Genomic DNA, 20,991 nt, shown 5'->3' with positions numbered 1-20,991 from the left:
GCCTTCCCGCCTCCCCCTCACCTCAGGCCGGGCGTTCACCCCGCGTCCATCCCCCCGCCAATCTCCATGGAAAATACCTGTTGATAATTATAAAATAAAATATTCTTTCTTTTTTTTTTTTTTTCCTCGCCCGCCCCCCTAGATGCCGCCAAGAAAAAAACTGCCCTTTTTTTATTTCCTTTTTTTTTTTCCAAACCACTAGCTCTCTCCGCTTGAAGGTGGAAGGTTAATGTGGATTGCAGCTTCTGAGGGACTAAAAAAATAAGGATCTCGTTGACAATTGGCACATTTTCTGCTTGCAAGCAGCAGTAAAACTTCCCCACCATTTTTTTTTTTTTAAATCGGGTTAAATGATGAAGCTTTCCAGCATACGTCTGCCATCAGAACTCATCCTTTGCACTGCTAGATATTCAGGTTTGCTCTTTCTGTTAATTCATATCAAATACATTCGAAAATTGTTCCAGATTTATCCCAACAAAACTGCTTGGGATCTGGACAATCTCTCCTAAGGTGCACAGCTGAGACCCCCCACATCAGACCCCCACGTATATTTTACCAGCAGGCACTCTGAGATTTGATCGTTTTATTGCATGTGCTACTTAATGTCCATCCATGGCCTCATACTGCTCTTAATGGCAGTGACAGCAAACACTGAGAGCCTGATCCTGCTTCTTGGAGATTGGGGCACATTCCTGGTCACTGACCCAGGCCCAGAGTGGCCGGCCCTGCAGAGGGAAGCAGGTAACACCTCCATCACAGAGACATGGAGAAATCAAATTATTTCCTCTGCATAAAGGAGAATTGAGGAAGAATGGGGAAAGAGGAGCAGCTTTGAGCCCCCAGCTCATGCCCTACTGACTGTGCACTGCATGAAAGAAACATCTGAAAATTCTGACTGGTCCCAGATGAAACATCGTTGTATTTTATTTCCACACCAAGTGCTCGACTCCAGCGATCCTGGTGAATTCCAGACTGGCACTGACTGTCCTTACTGATCCATGCTGTGGTCTATTAGACAGGGGTCCTGAGAGCCCCAGGCTCAGAATTACACGCTCAGGGACAGTAGTTTCACACCAGTGCTTGTGATTACAACTGTGCAATTCTTCTTAGAGCCCTGAAAGGCTGCACTGGTAAACCTTCACTGTGTGAGTGAGAACTCTGCAAACCTAAAGCTCCGCTTCCAGATTTGTAAATAACAGCCTTTCTGTTGAATCCTGGAAGGCCAGCGAAGTCCTGCACACCACTCTGGGATTTTCCATCCTGTGGTTGTTTACAGTCACACTAAGCAAGAGCGGAATGGGAGCACTCAGAGCTTGCCGTGCTTTTCACAGCTTTCCACCAACTCTACAAAACTGTGCTCAGAGCAACACTGTGAAGGACAAGATCCCCTGTGTTTTAATAAAGACAGCTTCAAAATATCCAGTATTCTGAGGAGGAGGCAGGGGATGTGGAAAAAGTCCTGTAAAGTTTATTCTTCCTTCAGCACAAGGCACTGCGAGCTTTGGAGCAAGGTGTGAGGGCCAGGCTTGATGAGATGGTCAGGCTTGTAGGGCAGCATGGTTTGTCCTGTAAGCAGGGGCCCAGCAGTGTCAGATCTGGGTATCTGATGTTTGCTCTGCAGTGTTCTGGGCACAGGCAGCAGTGGTGGCACGAGACACAAGACCCTGGTAAAGGACAAACTTACTGCTTGGCCTCAGACTCTATTTAAGATGACTTTACTCTTGGTTTTTTGGCACTCACTGCAGGGTAGGAAGTACCTGCAAGTTCTTCCCATCTGCCATGTGCTCTGAGGGTTCACTGCAGTTGTTCTGAGCCAGGTGTGGCCACAAGAACAAAACCACCATTGTGCTCAGGCCCTGGGCTGGCTGCTCAGCAGGCTGACCACAGAGTGGAGCTCCCTTGGAGGGGCTGCCTGTGGTTTCACCTTGTTTGGTGTCCCAGGCTGGGCTGCACGGCTGGAGTTGTGCTCTGCACACACAAACTGAGCCTCGAGTGTGGCAGCTCCAGCTCCCAGGCTGTGTGCAGCAAGCTGCAGGTCCCTGCTCTGCAGCCCGATGGCTCGGTCGTGTTCACTGACAGCAAATGCAGCTCTTCATCACCAAGTGGCCGAGTCACAGAGCAGGAAATACAGCAGAGCCATTTTATCACACAGGTGACATTTGCAAGCCTTCTGCACACTAAGATGTAACTTAAAAATAAACGTGTGAACTGCTGTTTTCCAGCAAGGGAGGATGGACAGGAAGATGTGTCTGTCTCTTCAGTCACTACAAGAAGTGCTGCTGATGAATTTTCCATTTTCCAGGTACAGCTGCCTCTTCTGAGTTGTGTAATATCTGCAACATTCACTCTGTCCCCCTCCCCTTTCTTCTCTTGGTATTTTCTCTGTTCCCTCTCCTGGTTTGACTTCCTCACCTCTGCTCCTCCCAAACCACTGGGAATACTGAGCAGCCAATGTTTCCACAGAGTTTGCCTCCAGCCCCTGCTCAGCCAGAGCTGTGACTGATTTGAAGGAGGTTTTCCCTTCCCAAAGCTCTGGGGTCAGTGCCATGGCCCTGGGCGAGGGTGTAAGGAATACACATGCAAAGTGGGATGTTGGAAGGTGCTGGCAGCTCTGCCACAGAGCCGGGGGCCTTGGGCCATGCTGTGAAACAAACTCGTTTGTCCCCTTTTATCTGGAAACAGAACGAAACAGTCATCACAGAGCTGTGCTGTAACACTCACGGGGACCTGCAAATGAGGAGCACAAACTAGGCTTGTTCCTTATCACCTTGGGTTACATCAACAGTGAGAAGAATTAAAGATGGCACAGTAAGACCCTCTTTTTTTCCTGGCATGTCTTTGACGTGTGTAAAACATTAAATTTGCGCATTAATTTTAATGTAATTAATTGTTGTCAGGCTTAATGAATTGAGTGACTTGGGGGTATTCTAACTGTCCCTTACCCACCACAGAGCCCCATGTAGCAGCAAGGGGAAAGAAGTGGGAAGTTTGTTCCTTTTCCTAGAGGGAGTTTATATTCAAATGCTTATCCCTGCATGTCTGGTGATCCAGCATCGTGCATAAAATAACCACAGATGCACCTTCAAGTTGCTCAGCACCAATTTAATCTTCGAGTCTCCAAACTGCTCTGGTGCTACAACTAACATCATCAGCCAAAATGAAAAGCCTCTGGTAGGCCTAGACTGAAAATTAAGCTTTTTAAGCCTTGGGTGAAGGCAAGGTTTAACCCCTGCCGATAGCACGAGTGGTAGAGGCAAGTGAGTGTCAGCTTTAACAAACAGCGTTTTCAAAGCAGCTTTGCAGAGCTGAGTACCTTTCTCACGGGGATTGTAATGAGCCAGCAGCTCCTGGTGCAGAACCTTTCCTTCCCCAGAACACCCAGCACGTCCCTGGGACCCTGGCACAGAGGGAAAATTGTGCATTTTATGCTTTTTTGGCATCTATGTTGCTCTTCCTTATCGCTTTGCTACAGCTCCTTCCATTCCTGTCTCTGTTCCCCACAACAGCTTCCTGCTGATGCTACAAAGTTTCTCTTGTGCTTTTTTTTGTTCCCAAGGGAAAGCTGACCCCCTTTGGCGTCCTTCCTCTGTGATCTGCCTTTTCTGGCTGATATTTGCTGCCTACTGCCCCATCCTCACCAAAACGCACAAATCCAACCTAATCCTGAAGGAAAATACACATTCCCCAGCTCCACCCTGTTGCCTTCTCGCAGCTCAAAATCCCCCTGGAAGCTCTGGATTGCTCCCCTCCTGAGGAAAGAGCAGCAGCAGCCAGAGCCAGGCCCCAGGAAATCCCTGCAACAATTTCAGGTGGAATCCCAATTTCAGGTGGATTCCTGTTCCGGACGGGCTTTCCCCCTTAAATCCTCCCTGACAAACTTCTTCCCGGTCCAGCCCTGCTCCCCACTTGGAGATGGTTCCTCCCAGGGCCAGATGCCGCATTATCCGGAGCGACTTTCCCTCGCAGCCTTGTTTTCCTCCCACTCCTGAGTCCTTTGTCTGGCTGCCAAGCGGAGCAGCCCTGCCAGGCAGACACAGCTGCTCCGCATCGCCGCGGGTGCTGCCCTATGGCTGCGGAGCCACTGCAGCCCGATCCACCTCCGAGGGGACGCTCTGCCTCCGGGGTGTCTGCACCGGCAGCAGAAAAAGCGAACAGCACCTGTAAAGCTGTCGGAAGGGGCTGGAAAGGTTGAAGAGAAAGAGGCCTTGATGGTGCTCTGGGTTTAGCTCTGAGACAGCGCGAGTAGAGAGGCTGCTCTCTCCTGCTCTGGCTGGAGGTCTCCCTGGAGGAGCACGGAGGGGGAATGAGAAGTTTCCAAGTCTGCAGCCACAGAAGCACAGGCCTGGAATCTCTCTAATGAAAGTTTTCCTCTTTGCAGTTTGCCAGGCAAGCAAGCACCAGGCACCAATATCAAAACCAGCCCAGATTCCAATGAAAACCAGCAAAGAAATACTAGAGTAGAAATGAAACAGCTTCATTTTCCTTGGTAAGCACTGGCAAATAAAACTACAGAGAGAGGAGGAGAGGAGAGGAGAGGAGAGGAGAGGAGAGGAGAGGAGAGGAGAGGAGAGGAGAGGAGAGGAGAGGAGAGGAGAGGAGAGGAGAGGAGAGGAGAGGAGAGGAGAGGAGAGGAGAGGAGAGGAGAGGAGAGGAGAGGAGAGGAGAGGAGAGGAGAGGAGAGGAGAGGAGAGGAGAGGAGAGGAGAGGAGAGGAGAGGAGAGGAGAGGAGAGGAGAGGAGAGGAGAGGAGAGGAGAGGAGAGGAGAGGAGAGGAGCTCTCTCTGCTCTGCTGGGTACAGGGCACAGGCAGCTGGGCTGATGGTGGGGCTTGGGCCAAGGGGCTCCTCCTTGCTTGCTGTTGCTTGCAGGGATGGAATAGCACTTTATCCCCACATTACAGGGCTTCTCTGCATCATCTTTCCAGACAAACGAGTGCTCCACCCTGCCCGATTCCTTCAGTTTGCCTGGAAGGACTCTCCCTTCTTGCCCTGTGGGCTGGACTCCCGCTTCCCTCCCACTCCTGAGCCCTTGAAGGCTGTGCCAAGGAGTGAGCTGGCACTGCCGAGCTGGCCCTGCCTCTGCCTCCTCCCCGCGCTGCTGTGGGCCCGGGGCAGGGAATACCCCACCCTTTGGCTGGGGCAGAGCAGGCTCTGAGACTTGCTTTCATCCCAGCCCTGTCTGGGAAAGCTCCTGAACCTGCTCTGCGTCTGGGAGCACAGGAATCCACGGCAGCCAAGCTGAGTGTTGGCTCGCCTGGAGGGATTCCTGGAGGGAGGCTGGTGTCAAACACCCCTGTCCATGTGAAATGATCATCCACGTGGCACCTGTGAGAGCTGCAGATTCAAATCACGGTTTGAAGGGACACGCTGGGGTTAAGCCCCACAGAAAACCACCTGAGTGCAAAGCAAGTGTCACCTGACCAGTGTCATATGCTGAAACAAATAATCAGAAGCACAAACACCTCTGTCCCTCAGAGCCTCCCTGTGGCACCAACTGAGCATCCCTAATTGCTTTGTGACTGGTCATTTGAGCAGAGGAAGCGGAGGAGAGAGTGAAAGCAAAGCCCAGGGCTGGAAAATGGAAATGACTGTAGGGAAAGGAATGTGGAGCTTCACAACAGCCCAGAGTTGGCGGGGGAGAGAAGAGCAGGGTGAAGGGGGAAGGAGGAAGAGCAGGAGGTAAATCAGGGTGGCAGGACAGCGCACTCTGAGCGCCGCGTGTGGCACGGGCGGCCCCTCGGTGTCTGTGGTGCCACACAGCCCTCGGCTGGCACTGCCGGGCACGGCGCGACCCTCCCTCACCAGCCCGCGGCGCAGACACAGCTTTGCCAGGATGAGTCTGACCCGTGTGTGCGCTCCTGCCCCGGGACACTGCTCAGAGCAGAAGGGAGAGCCCTGAAATCTCTCGCCAAGTTAGAGATTCAGTGGTGTGAAGCCCGTGTGCCCAGCCCGGGGTGCAGAGCCTTGCAGTGCCAATCCCCTCGCCCGGTGGAGGCGCTGGGACAGGGTGATGCTAAACACAAAGTGTTTTTAGCGAGCCAAACGATCAAACCCTGCCTAAACATCTACCTGAAGAGCGACAGCAGCCTCCTGCCCTGGCACACCGCCTAAAAACCCCTTCTTCCCTCTGCAAGAGCAACAAGGGGAGGCCGTGGTGTCCCCCCGGGTCTGTGGGAGGGGACAGGCTGTGGGTGCTCCCCACGGAGCCCAGGCAGCTCTGCCCGCTGTCCCCGTGCCCAGACAGGGAGGGACAATCCCGGATGTGAGGGATTTACAGCCCTGGCAGACGCTGGGGACGGGCGATGGCGAGGTCGGGAATTGGAGCAGCGCAGCACGAGGCCGAGCCCAGGGCAGGGCCCGAGGCCCCAGAGGGGCTGCGGGAGGCCAGGCCAGGCTCTGGCATCCTCTCCGGGAGTTTCCCCTCTCCAGGAGCTCGTGGGCTTTTCCCCTCTCCAGGAGCTCCAGGGCTTTTCTCTGGACACAGGGAGGGGAGGAAACCAGGGCTGAGCAGCAAAGGGCCGGGGGGTGAGAGTGGCTCAGCAGCCCGGGCTGGGGGCAGCAGAACTGGGCGCCCTCCCTAAAGCAGGCAGGAGATGGTGCCAGGAAGGTCCCGATCCCAAGGGCTCCCTGCACGGGGCAGCTCTGCCCTGTCCCAAAGGCCAGGATTCCCACACGGAGAGGGAACACTGGGAATTGTGCAGGCTCAGATCGCCACCGTTCCATCGCTGCACGTTTGTGTTCCTTACCCAGGAGGGATTCAATCACTTGCACCCTGGTTTATGATTTAACTCACTCTGGCTAAGCTGACACAGAGCTCTGCTCGTGCCTTGCAACTCATTGTGCATTTAGCAGGCAAAGTTGGTTCTTCCACTTTATAAATGTGGGAGGAACACACAAACCAGACCTGGACTTCCAAAGGAAGAGGCTGTCAGCTCCTGCACTGCCTCGCTGGCATTTTTAAGGTGTATTATTTACATGCTGGAAAGGAGCCAACCAAAACCTCTCTTAAGAAATTTCTCTCTTACTTACAGAACAAAGTCTACTGCTTTGTGAAAATGAATAATTAAATTCTGAGGTTTGGGCATCTTCATTTATTGCTGAGATCTTGGCCTCATCACTTTTCCATATTTGGGGAAAATGAGACTAAAAGTCAATGTTAAATGATGTACAAAACTAAGATTAGTCTGTTTACCCCAGACTAACTCTTTGGATAAAGGAAAACTATTTTCATACTTTGCATAAAATTTGCATAAAATATGAAGTTGATACTTTCCAATCTTGATATATTTTTTATAAACCCTCCTCTCTTTTTTAAGCCCAACACAATTAACACTTCAAGAATGTTGTGAGTCTGCTCTTAACTACCAATAAAACCAGTTTGATTTACCAGTGACATTAACCAGGTTAAGTGCCAGGATTCAAGTGGATTGAAAGAAAAGCTGTTTGGATCACTAGAACATGACTTCTGCTAGTGTGAGGGATCCTAAAATAGTGTGACAATGAGTGTGTTCAATGGGTGTAGATGTGTTGCTGAAAGGCGTTCCAGCATCTCTGTGGGCAACTTCCAGAACAGAAAATTAAAAGGGGAAAGAAAAAAAGTCCCAAAGTAGCAATCAGCTCAATTTATTGAACAATTTTTTTTACCAAAAAAGAAAGAACTGAGTATGGAGTCCATCATGTTTCTGTCATCTTTGGGGGTATAAATCTTCCTAAACACTGCTCATGTTTTACTGCCAGGCACTCCAAGTCCTGGTGCTCTGGGGACATTTGGGACCAGCACAACCCCAGGCTGCAGGATGGGGGCTTTCAGCTTGGCAAAGGTTCCCATTAGGGCAGGCAATAAAAACACCTCACACAACTCAGCTGAAATCCTACATGGCTTTGGGATTCTGTCACCTTGGACCCTTAAAGGTGGAGACTGAACAAGCACTAATAGCAAAGCCCTACTCAAAAAAATCAGTGTATCCTTTGTGCAGAGCAGATTCCCAGTGAGTTACTGCAGGGCTGGGGTACAGGGAAGGTGCCGAGGCAGTGAACACCCACCTCCAATAAAACTCAATATGGCAATGACTGAAAAATAAATCAAATTACTTGGCAAATAAAAATGTGATTCTGTGACTGCAAGGAAGCTGGCATTTTCCTGGTTATCTTCTCCAAGACAGGAAGAAGAGACATAAATATATATGGCATCAGAAATGGCAGCAGAAATGTCTCTTTATCCTTCCCAGTACAAATTAAGTGTAGGAAAACTACTCCTCCACAAGGCCCCTGCCACTGAGTGATGCCCTAAGCACAGCCAAGTTCAGAAACACCAACCAAAGTCAGCTCTTACAAAATAAAATGTAACACACATGGTTCAGGTATTGACACTGCAGGACATCACTTAAATCTGAACATACTTCTGTATTTTGGTTTAGCTGCCTGCTTTAAGTGCACCAAATGCTTCAGTTTGAGCTTCCCCCCAGACATCTCAGCATCCTTCACACACAGGGTGCCAGGTGCGCAGAATCCTGGATATTGGCTCAGGACACAGCAGGAAAAAGATTTCTTCCATGAGTTTTGGCCTCAGCTTAACTCTGTCCAGTTCCTATTCTTGAATCTTAGTGGTGCCTTAAATCTCTTTCACTCAAAAATTATTTTGAGCCAATAAAGAAACAGTGAAGCACATCAGACCCAGGAATTTCTCTGCAGGTTTTTACACCTCACTCTATTCAGCAGAAGCTTTTAGGGGCAACCTGCCTGCAGCTGTTGTAAGTGGGGCTGAGAAACAGCACCTCAGAGCCTTTTCATCCCTGTTTTTCTCCTCAAGAAGAGAAATTGCTGCTTTTCAAACTCATTCCCCATCCGAAGCAGCCCCTGGGGTTGATGCTGCTGCTCCCAGGGAAGGGCAGCCCCGAGGTTTCCCGGGTCCGCCGGGCCGTGCTTGTGGCACTTTGTGTCACTTTGTTGGGCCGTGCTTGTGGCACTTTGTGTCACTTTGTTGGGCCGTGCTTGTGGCACTTTGTGTCACTTTGTTGGGCCGTGCTTGTGTCACTTTGTGTCACTTCGTTGGGCCGGGGTTGTGGCACTTTGTGTCACTTCGTTGGGCCGGGGTTGTGGCACTTTGTGTCACTCTGCTCCTGCCAGCCCCGCACAAACCCAGCAGGGACAGCAGCACCCCCTGAGCTCTCAGCATTCCCCGTTTAAAGCTCACGGTGACCACAGGAACTGCCAGAGGAATTCTGTCGCTGTTTGCAGCCGCACGCTCCTCGCCCTGGCTCAGACGGGCAAATCACCGAGTTCAGGAACAGCTGCAGGGCCACAGTCCTGCCCTGCAGCTGGGGAAGGGCCAGACCCACGGGACAGCTGCTGCAAGCTCAAGGGATAACTGAGAGACAATGAATGGGATTTCTTATTCATCTCCAACCCCGACAGAAATAGATTATTTTTACCTGGCAATTAAAAACCTGCACTGTTTTTTTCCCCAAGGTAAGTAAGTTTCATTACGCTCATTTTGCACATGAGAGGAAGCTCAGAATTTTCCCAGGAAAATGCTACAATAGACACTTCTTTTCTGCTCTCAATCACTGCCATTCTAGAGCACTTTTAAGACAGCTCACACTTAATATAAAAGCAGTAATAGACTTTGATGTGTTAGAACTTAATTCTAGAACTCTGATTTTTGGAACTGACTGAATGCACAGCTGGGGATACCAGTAAGTGGAAGAAAATAGAAATGTTTCTAGGATTAAAGCTCAAGTTCTGAAATACTGAAAAGACTGAAGGAAACAATCTGTATGAAAACTCAAATTATTTGTTTCTGTGATACAGCCACCAAGTGAACATGCATCACTGAAAGACATTGGGTCCATTTCTCTCAAGGGAATGCATTTTACACTAAATTGTAGAATAAACCCACAGAGCATCAAAAGGATCATGGGAGACAGACAATGAAGTTTTGGGTAAAAAAAAAAAGACAACACATAAGATCTACAATGTACACACACACCCTGGAAGGTTTATATATGCTCTATATATATTTCAAAGTACACACAAGCTGCCCATGTGGCAGGTTGAGAAAATAGGAATACATCTTGGGAAGGTCATGAAGGAAAAAACCACAGAGGAAAACGAGAGTTATTTACATTCAATAATTCAGTAGCCTTTAACACCTCTATATACAAACAGGCTCTATTTATGTACAGACTGCACTGGGAGCCGAGTGAAGTTATTCCAAACACAAAAGAAAAATACAAAACCCCTTGATAATTCACTTGAACAAGCGTTTACAGGTTGCAGAGATTTCTCCATTTACAAAGAAAATACTACACATGGAACAGAGAACTTGCATCTTTGGGGAACTCTCAGTCCTTACAAGAGGAGTGTGTTCCCAATGAACCACACAGCCACTGGAAAAAGTGGAATACTTGCAGTGCAAGGAGGTTTTGAGGGGGTTATAATTGCATTTATCATGCCAGACATATCTTAATTATGAAACTAGTTAACAAGTCATAATTGAGTTGCTGTCAAGGGACAGTTAGAAAAAAGAACCCAAAATTTGGGTTTTCAGTTCCCAAATCAAGTCAAGTATGCACCTTCCCCTTCTGCAGCACAATTCCAAAATCCACACAGTACAGAAGCTGCTGCCATTGTGCACGTGGCATTGCCCCTGTTACCAGAGCCCTCTGTCCTTTATAGGCTTTATGGCCATTGCAGATGTACAAAGCATTTTCTATTTCATTTGGTACAAAGCAGATCAATACCCCACAAGCAGGAAAATACAGAGACCACCCTTGCCTGGCCTGGTCGTTTATGATGTAATAAATGGTCTTGTTTTCCCCCCAAGGAAGATGTCTGTCTCACAGGCAGTGCTGCAAAGGGACACCAGCCACTGTTCTTGCCCCATCCAGGGCAATTTACATTCCCTTTCTCCCCAAGCTTTATCAGCAGCTCATGCAGGGAACAAATGCCAAAATCCACACCCCAAGCACCGAGTAGGAATTTTCAAGAGAGAAAATATTGCTGTGGCTTGAAAGCTGTTTTCTTTTTTTTGATGTTAACTTTCAAGATGTTACAACAGTCCAGAGCCGTGGCTGCAGCTGTGTTAGTAAATGGATGGCAAAGCCAAGGCAGTGATGGTGCAAGGAGCAGGCAAAGAGGAGCAAGTAGAGGAATGGATTTCTGGAACAGGAACAGTTCTTATGCATCTTAGAAGTACTGTCAGCTCTTTTCCCCTCCAGGGGACACAAGTCCATGGGAAGTTTAAAAGGTTGAAGCAAAATAGTGCTGTTTGCTCATCAATACAGGGAATATCTCAGATTTGCTCATCCCAACAATCAAAGTGAGCACACCAGGCTGAGAAGAGCACTTAGGAACTGAGTGTATTTAAATCATTATTAAAAAAAATTAAAAATCACTAATTGTGAGTCTACCACTTCCAGAACTATTTTACTGAGGATACCAAGACCTAAAATGTTATGTCACCATCTCAGATGGCAGAAGTTTCTACAGCAAGTAACAATGAAGCAGCAGCCACACACAGCCTGTCCTTACTGGCAGTTTGGTTTGCTGTCTGCTGCAGTAGTAATCTGTCAACACACTCCTCAAAACCCCAGCCCTGCTCCTGGAATGGGTGCCAAATCCATCCCCTGGTGGGTACAGAACACAGGAACAGCCTCCCCCAGAGCCTGTGCTCTGCAGTTTGCCAGTGCTCTGACAGTGCTCAGCTCCCCTCCCCTGCTCCCAGCACACTGAAGATGCCCCAGCACTGAGCACCTGCATCCCAGGGATTTACAGAGGTGCAGCAGCACAGGGGGGGCAGAGGATTTATTCCAGATCTGCATTTCCAGTTATCCCAAGCAGGAGCAGGGGATTCATCCCTCCTGACCAACTGGGCAAACTTCCTTCCCTGCCAAGTCTCCCTTCCCTCCTTCCCTTGGTGACCACACCGAGCTGCTGGCACAGGGAGCATTAATGAGCCTCAGGAGCAATAATCCCATAAGGGATTTATGGAATAAATAAGGGATAATTCCATAAGGGAACCCCCTTCTTCTGGCCCACTCTGACCCTTGAGTGGCTCACCAAGTGCTTCAGAGGTGCCACACTGCAGCCATCCTGCTCTGGAACTGAGCTGAGCCTTCCTTAAACACACAGGGAGCTTTAGACAGAGTTTAGCTCTGGCCTCATTAGCGAGTTCAGCCGAGAGGTTTGGGCTGCAAGACAGAAGCCTGGTTAGAGCAGGAACATGCCAAGTCCTGTCCAATTCCAATTGTACAGACTTGTTAGTTTTTTTGGAATATGGTGATTGCCTAAACAAGACTCCACTTCTTGTTAGTACAATAACTTTTATTTGACATCTACAAGATCATTATCTTGTAGTTTTTTGGACAGGTTTATACAATCTCAATTTTTCAATAGTGCAACCTGTGCAAGCAAGAAATGACAAACATTGTCCTTCACTTTCTTATAAACATCTACTATTATAGGCAAAACAAAACTTACCCATATTATAGATAAGTGACTATTCACATTTGTACATTACAATTTCTTTTAAACAGCTCCAGATAAACTCTACAATGTCTTACAACATATTAAACATAACAGAAACAGCACATACAGCGGAACCCTCAAGTGTTTCCCATTCTCTAATTTACAGCTCAAGTAAGGTTTCATCTTAAAAGTGACAAATTAAATTATGTTAATGAAGTAAAAAATATAAGATTGTATGCGAGATGGAAGTGAATTTGCACTTAAGTTTCCATAACCACCTCAGATTAAGGAAATGCTTCAATTTAAGGAAAACAGGCATCCAGCCATCTTTGCAGTACACATTAGGAATACCATTAATACATTAAAAATGAACTAATTTTAATTTAAGATGTTTATCACAAAAAGAACATGTTGTAGACTCAAATATATAACTCCCAGGAGAGAACCAGAAAAAATGCAACACCTGGGTATAAACACTATAAAAATGCAATAACCAATGCTGTACAACTAAGATTGTGTTTCTCTCTGAATTCCTGTCTCTCGTGTTTATGCCGTCCATGCCCGTTTCCAAAGACATGCACTGTCAAACAGAAACTGGGAAGGAACCTGAATGCATGATGTGCAACCTCTAGGTTTCATGCTTTTATAAACTCAAATTGAAGAGAAAAACCCAATATATATTTTCTATAGATATACTCAATACATGCATTCGAGATCTCCCACAGCAATGGCATCGATGCACTGCGTTAAACCCTGAGCACTGTATGACAAGATAAAAATAAAGCCTGCTTGGGGATTTTCAAGCATTTTCAAACAAATTGTGGTTTGTAGCTTAAAAGGCCAAAAGTAAAAGCAAACAGGAAGCACTACAGAGAGCATAAGGAAAGACAGATGCACCACCATAAACAACTGCTGGCTTTCAGTTCTACCAACCTTTTTAGATCTCTTTATTCCCAAAGTATTTGAGACACAACTGAACTGAAAAAGTTATATTTCTTTGGAATCTGTCCCTGATTTTTATGCAAGTGATATGCTTTTACAGCCTTTTCCTCAAACACCAAAGTCAACACCTGTAGCTTTGTCCTCTCATGCGTTGTTGAGGTTGGTGATGCTCTGGGGGTGGTGCTGCTGCCAGATCTGCTGCTGCTGCACTGCGAGCTGCTGCGACTGGTCGGACGTCGACAGGAGGTTCACGAGGGGCGACACACAATTTGCAGGAATGATCAAACCTGAGAACAGCAACACATCAATGGTTTCATAAAAACACCATCAGTTGTGTTTGTTAAGAGCTCAGGCTGATGACTGCACCCTTTAATTTAAGCAACATTCAATAATGACTGTTCTGATGTCAAGTCTAATCAGCACAGCCACGAGTCCCGCTCCTCAGTCCTTCACATCCTTTAGGTTGTGAAGCAAGAGAAAGAAGTTCTCATTTTGCCTGACAACAAAATTTATTCTCACGTTACCTGCTGTCATGAGAAGTCAGCTATTTTTGCTTTCCTAGTCTCACAGAAGTTACATCACCATGAAAGTTTAAACATGGAAAAACCCACTTCCAACATCCTAGGACACTGGTACTAGAGGAGGAGCTGCCATGATATTGGCACATCCACAGGAAGTCCACATTTAACAAAACATTTGGAGAGTTTGGTTTCTGAGGTCCCTGTTTTGAGGGCTCCACTATGAGGTTTAGTCAAGAGACAATTATCTTGAAGTCATTCTAACACACTTTCAGTAGCTCAAAAACCATGAAAACAATTATTTCAAAGGCCTACTATTCACTGCCAAAAGTGGGGGGAAAAGTGGAGCCATTATGATGTCAGAGAACCTTGGCTGGAGCAGGCTGTGCATGACATTTTTGCTGCAGTAATTCCAAAGAACTGAGATTAAATGCTCCAAAGCCTGGCTGAAAAAGAAACTAACCTCTGTGTAGAAGTACTGCCATAGTAAAGCTGCCCCTCCAGAGCAGACAAGCCTGCTCTCTTTGAAACACCTTTATCCAAACTCAGCCACGTGGCTGCCAGCACAGGGCCACTGAGCACTCAGAGCCACCCCAGCTCTGAGGGGCTGCAGAGGAGCAGCCCAGGCACCCACCTACGATCCTCTGCCCATCCTCTGTCCTCAGGCGCACGATTTGCATTTTGACGTTGGTGCCGCTGACGGAGGCCAGCACTCCTTCCACCTTCGTCCACACGCTCAGCACGGAGCCACAGAGCACGTAGTAGGTTCTGCAGCGCAGCCCCACCTCACAGACCAGCCCCAGGCCTGCCTTCTTGCAATTGCCTCTCCTGCAGGCAGACAGAAAAGCTTTCAGAACCATGCTGCAAACTAAATTCTCATTTCACTAAAAATGAGACCTGTGGTTATTTAACGTGCATTCAGAGCTGAGCACGCACACCAAGGGAAGGACACTTTGAGAACAGATGATGGGAAAGCTTTGGGAAGGCCTGGCCTAGTTAAGCACCATCTACAAAATGCACAGACAGAGCTTTGAGTCAAAGATAACATCACTGAGGTCACCTGAGAGCTGGAGAACGTTACAGGACACTGGTATCTGATCAGGGTACTTCAGAAGCTCCAATATTAATCTGAAACTTCTACCAGTTATGCAGTTCCCCAGGAATTCAGCCACCAGCTGAGTTCAGCCACACAGGAGGCAGCAGAGGAGGAACAGCTGTTTCTGACATCCATCTCATCTCTAAACATTCCCCCCAACAACATTTGAACTATCAGACTACAGTAACAGAACACATGAAGACACTTCAAGCACAAGTTACTATGGAGTCACTGTGAGTGTAATTTATACATTAACACTCATCTCATGTACAGGGACTTCAGGGCAAGTACAAAGCTTTGTGTTATCTCACAAGTTGGGTCATTTGACTGGTCATGGGGCTATTTCCCTTACACAAGAAACACAAGGCTTTACAGGAGGGACAGAAGAAGAGCAGGGATAAACCAGTCCAGAGTGAAACAGTGAAGTTAAAGCACAAACACTGACCAGTAGGCGTGGGTGCAGGTGTCTGCAGAGGAGTTGTACTGCTCCAGCCAGTGTGGCAGAGCATCCTCAGAAGGTACCTGGAAGAATCATCCAAAGTGGGAATGAAGTAAAACACATCAAAACTTACACAGAATAAAAATAATTGGGTTGGTATCATGAGAAAGGAGGGAGCACCAGCATCAGGATGGTGTACAGAGGTACAGCATCCTACATTATAATAATTTCAAATTATCCATACCAAAGGATGAGCAGAACCTCAGAGCTTTTACAATAATCCACTTGATGTGAGTTTCCTTAAGTTCTTGCAAATTCAACACATGCTAGACCCCTAAGGAACCTCATTTTTTATTACACCACAGATAATTTATATTCAGAAAGAAATTCAGAAATGGATATAGGAATGCCAAAATCATGTAGACCTGCTTAAAAAGACCCAAATAAAAGCTCTTTTCTGGAGAAAGAAGCCTACTTTTTGACTTGTCAAAATTATACATAAACACAAAAAAAAAAAGCCCTTATTATTTTCAAACTTTTCTAAATTAAAAAACAAGCATAACTTTAATGGTTACCTTCTTATATTTCTTTTTCAGGTCTGCACATGTCTCTAGTTTGAGTTGTTTCCCAGTATTTGGTCTGTATATCAAAAAAAGCTTCTTTTTAGGATTCACTTCTTTTACTAGAATTGCTGTTTTCTTGTTATTTCTTATCTGAAAAAAAAGACAAACGAAAAACTTCCTGAATTAACACATGATGAAATTATCTGCTTAAGTGATTCCATATTGTGTTCCTTACAGAGCAATAGGAGTGTGCAATAGTACAACCAAGGACAGTAATACACCTCTAGAACACAGAAATCCACACTGACCTCACAGTGAAACCACAATTTCCTGGTGCAGGTTTAACTAAGAGCTATTAATTTGGGCTCATATTCCCATCAGGAAATATCTTGAGGAGATAAAAGGAAGAATTTCATACTCAATGTTATAAAAATCTTAAAATTAAAGTGAATGTAAGACTCAATGTATTTTGCAGAACTGAACAAGTAAGTTTTTCAGTTTAGCCCCCAAAACCTCTGAACATAGTCCAAGAGACAGAAGAATCTTACCTGTAGTGATAAATAAAATCCATCATCTGGACCTGTTTGTTCTGCCCAGATCTTTGTTGCTTCATCCCAAGACATTCCTCTCTCCACACTGATCTACAAGAGAGCAGTGCAGGGGTATTTGAGTGGGAACAACTTGAAAATAGTTACACACCTGGGGACTGAACACACTGTAAAAACCTCCTGGCAAATGTTATCAGTTCCTACAGAGATGATAAAGGATTAACTTACTGTGTACAGCTCCACATGTCCAGAGGTAGAATATCCAGGAGTTAAAAACTTCTTAACATCTGCCTTCCTCACTTTCTCATCCCCAGAGCCCAAGTCTGAAAAGGAAAGCAGAGTTTTATTCTGCTGCTCTGTTCTCACTGAAGTTCAAGAGCACTGTGAAATGATTTACTCACCTAAGATGCCCATGTCATATCTTCCATTCTTTTTAGCATTTTGAATAACTGCATTTAACGTGTCAGAGAAGTACTGGAACAAAGCATTCTGTTGATGGACTTCCATGCCAAGAATTCGATTCAGAAATTTCCCTATATTGTTGTAATCTTAAAAAAGAGTAAGAAATGCATGTATTAGGGCAAAGATTAAGTCTGATAACCACAAGCCCTCAATCAGTACTCAAAGATTCTTACAAACACTACTTAAATACATTCTTTCAGAAATGCAGAAAACATTAGGTTCTTCAAAAAAGCTCACTTTTAGAGAGTTCCTTACAAGTTCAGTTCTAAAGCTGGGAATGCACTGTCATGACAAAAGATGCTCCCAGGGACGTTCTACAGATGCACTGAACACCCAAGTACCTTTATCAAGGGTCAGTATTCCAGATCTGTCTTCCACATTTATCAGGCCTACACCAATCAATCCCTGACGAACATCTAGGAAAGAGAAAGAAGTTCAATCATAGCTGCTTTGCCATCTAAAAATAACCCAGTGAAGTCACAGCTTGTTGAGCCATAGGATCTGATTCCAAAGCCTCTGACACCCCTCACTTCCCATTATTGCAGTTTCTACCTAAATACATCAATAACCAAGACACAGCTTTGCCTTCTGTCCTTGCAGGAAGCCCAGGAAGGGGAAAGCACCAATGGCCCCATGCATGAGAACAGTTCCAAAAGGCAATGGGAAAATAAAGATAAAAATCTGTTTGTAATACACTGGCCAGGCAGATACAGAACATTCCTCACACTGAGAGTTCACAGATCTGGTTTCAAGTGTGAACTTCAACATTCAAGCAACGTGCACAGACTCTCACTGGGCATTTACTCCCATCTGTCTCAGCTGATCATTTTAAATTGTAACAATGTTTTACAGCTCTAACAGTATTTCCATTTTCTGTGTACTGGAGAAGGACCAAAAGGTGTCACAGCCTTACCTTTGAAGAAGTCTCCAGGAAAATCAGGAGGAGGTGAGACCATTGGGGAGTCCAAGTTCACAATGGATTTCATAACAATCTCCAGAGCATTTCTGCCATACTGTGTAAAAAAGAAAGTTGTTCTGTCAATGGCATCCAGTGTTTGTGCCACAGCTCCAGGCACACATGGTTTAACAGGTATTTATAATTCACAATTAAAAGCTTTTCTGTGAAATAGTGAATTGTTTATCACCTTTATGTAGTGCAGTTTATAACTGCAAACAGCCCAGTCTAAATTTTTAATTAGAACTGCCAAATTAATCTTTCATTGTGGCTTAAAGGACACACACCATTTACTTAAGACTTTGATTGTTTGCAAGAGCAGAAAAGTGATTTACACATGTGTGTTCCACATGGCTTCACAAACAGAATTATGGGTTACAGAAAGAGGCCTTCCATCAGCAAGGGATGGAGTTAAAGGGATGGAGAGGAACCTTCCTCAACAGGTCACCTGTGGAATAAGCACCACAGTATGAGCTCTCCAACAGAAACAGAATTGTCACCTTGTTGTCAAAATTGAATCTGCTGAGGTCTCGAGTTTCTGTGGCCCGTCTGTCCCCATGGGTGAGGGCTCCCTGTTAAGACACATCATTGTCATGAAATACAACTTTTAAGAAAAAGAAATCCAAGCTGCATTTTTCTCAAAGGAAGGATCAGACCTCTTGAAACATCTTACCAAACTCTCCAGTCTTTTTGCAACTATAGATGCAAATCTTTGCTCTCCTGCCAGTTCAGAAATGAGGAACACATACTCTGGAGCAGTCACTTGGTTGGATCTATGAGTTCTTCCTGGATAATTAAGTAGAAGCATGCAAATTAGATATATTCAGTGAAATAGAATTTTTAAAATAAAATGTGAACTGTGAAGAGCAAGGAAAAAAGGTAGAACTTAATCCTGCTTAAAAATTAGATTCTGCTGTAATACAGCAAACAGAAGTAGCACAGAGATACTCTAAAAATGGTGGCAACTTCTATAAAGACACTTCACATGTGAATGAAACTCCAAAGCTGCAGCCTAGGGTTGTTTGTGAGGTTTCTTTCAAAGCTTTTAAGACCATTAGCTACGACCAGAGATAAAGTTAATTTTCTTCATGGTACAAGAGACTGGAGGGGTCCTTAGGAGGATGCCTGCTCCATCTGATTCTCCATGTTAGCAGTAAGTTCAGTCATCACTCCTGGGTCTGCTGGTCAGGACACAGTGAGTGCTTTACCAAACTGCTGGATTGCTCTGTCCGCGCTCCACGGCAGCTCCAGGGTCATGTGAACCCTCCGCCTCTGGTTCTTGGCCCTGCGGTCTGCTTGCAGTGAGATACCAGAGCTGGCAGCCTCTGAGATGATGGCAATGTTCTGTGATTGAGAAAAGAGCTCTTAGTTAGCAATAAAGCCAAGATCAAGCTTCAGTGTCCAAAAAAAAAAAAAAAAAAGGTATTGTTTTACAACTATTACCAAACATGGGTCTGGAATGATTGCACTGTTACTCCCAAGGCAGGGGGAGGGCAGCAAAGGTGTGGCTTCTGTATCACAGTTAGAAATGCTAATGAACTTTTCTGAGTGAAAGAAGGGGGGTTTGCTTTACTTTTCACCAACAAGTCTCTGTGCAAACAAAGACTTGCCATCCCAGAGGGCAGGGCTCCCTGACACTGGCCTGTACTCTGAGGGAAAAGGGGAGGGACACAGGCTTGCTCCAATTGCCAACACCAGAAAAGACAAAATGTTGCTGCTAAGGCTGTACAGGGAAGAGGATCCAGCCCTTCCAGTGCCTGAATGCATTTGCCTTGAAAGAATGTAAATGTTTGGACTGTGCACAAATCACTTACAGGAACCCGAGTTTTTACCCTCAAGTGTCACAAGGGACCACACAAGTTCCATGCACAGTGACATTTACTCCATTTGCCCTCTTGTGGCAGCACAGCCCAAGTGAAGCACTGGGAAGGCCTTTCTCCCCCCACTCCTTTTATCAGACACAATTCTACCATTATTCAGGTCAGGATTTTCTTTCAGAGTGCAACATTAAGGGCAGAAGTCACCACTCCTCCCAGTGTGACTTCTCAATCCTTGTTAAGGTTAACAGCCCCCACCTTTTCCTTCACCCCTCACTGTCAGTGTTCATACAGTGGTCTTCCCCACTTCCCAATTTAATTATTTCCTCTTGGAAGGGGAGGTGCACAGTGACCCAGATCAATGAATCAAAGATATGAACCACAAACCTACCTTTTAAACACGTAATTGTTTTACAAAACCAGCTTGAAGGTGCCAGCTTTCAGTTTGGCACATGGGGCCTCAGAGGTCACCCAAACTACAGCCTGACCTTTAAACTCACTGATTTGAAAAACAAACCAGCAGAGTGCTTCTTAACTGGTACCTACACTACCTGCCAGTCACTGGTGAATAGCTCAGAGTTCCTATGGCATCTGGCAGATTTGCCTGCATGCAGTCTTTCAAAGATTACCTTATCTCCATCCATGAACCTCTGCTTCTCTGTGATGTTGAGGATTTCCACAGGCACGTCGAGCTCAGACCTTGACTCGTAGGAGATGCTGCCGTCGTCGTTGCTCACCACTCTGCCTTTGCGGCCGGTCATCTTGGGAGGGGAGGGAACACAACCTCAGGGGGCAACGCCAAACCCAGCCCAGCACCAACAGCTCCAAGCTGCATTATTTATCCATGCACCCACATTAAAATGCTCAGTAATTTACTCTGAGTGCAAACCACTATTATCTGCTATGTGGAATATGACAGAGCAAATCTGTGTAGAAATGATGGTGTATAATGGCACTGTTCATAAGGGATTTACCAGCAGCACTAAGAAAATAAGCTAAACAGACAGCTTAGGCTGCCACTGATTCTAACAGGGTCTTTTAAATCACACTGATGCTGCTACTTGATAAAAACAGGTAGCTTAAAGACATTTTTCTGAAGTCCTTGTGAGATTAATTAATCAGGCTTTTCATCAACACATAAAGGTTCTTGATCTCCACTGCCTTGGAGGATGAGCTAAGCTCCTG

General features: G+C 46.1%; 1 protein-coding gene across 2 annotated transcripts in view; it reads right to left on the bottom strand.

The window, feature by feature from the left end:
- Positions 1-9,990: 9,990 nt before the first annotated feature.
- Positions 9,991-20,991, bottom strand: part of SBNO1 (strawberry notch homolog 1) — a 31,376-nt gene continuing 20,375 nt past the window's right edge. For both annotated transcript variants that reach the window (XM_036392914.1, XM_036392915.2), the window contains exons 20-32: positions 20,436-20,567; positions 19,198-19,333; positions 18,663-18,775; positions 18,490-18,561; positions 17,948-18,047; positions 17,376-17,450; positions 16,974-17,120; positions 16,801-16,895; positions 16,573-16,665; positions 16,037-16,174; positions 15,468-15,544; positions 14,561-14,754; positions 9,991-13,695 (exon numbers count right to left, since the gene is read on the bottom strand). In XM_036392914.1, the coding sequence (XP_036248807.1) occupies positions 13,553-13,695; positions 14,561-14,754; positions 15,468-15,544; positions 16,037-16,174; positions 16,573-16,665; positions 16,801-16,895; positions 16,974-17,120; positions 17,376-17,450; positions 17,948-18,047; positions 18,490-18,561; positions 18,663-18,775; positions 19,198-19,333; positions 20,436-20,567 (1,515 nt within the window). In that variant the 3' untranslated portion in view covers positions 9,991-13,552. The remainder of the gene's footprint in view (positions 13,696-14,560; positions 14,755-15,467; positions 15,545-16,036; positions 16,175-16,572; positions 16,666-16,800; positions 16,896-16,973; positions 17,121-17,375; positions 17,451-17,947; positions 18,048-18,489; positions 18,562-18,662; positions 18,776-19,197; positions 19,334-20,435; positions 20,568-20,991) is intronic.

The sequence above is a fragment of the Molothrus ater genome, chromosome 18, assembly GCF_012460135.2.
Source record: "Molothrus ater isolate BHLD 08-10-18 breed brown headed cowbird chromosome 18, BPBGC_Mater_1.1, whole genome shotgun sequence".
Classification (NCBI taxonomy): Eukaryota; Metazoa; Chordata; class Aves; order Passeriformes; family Icteridae; genus Molothrus; species Molothrus ater.
This window is presented reverse-complemented; position numbering and strand designations above follow the sequence as displayed.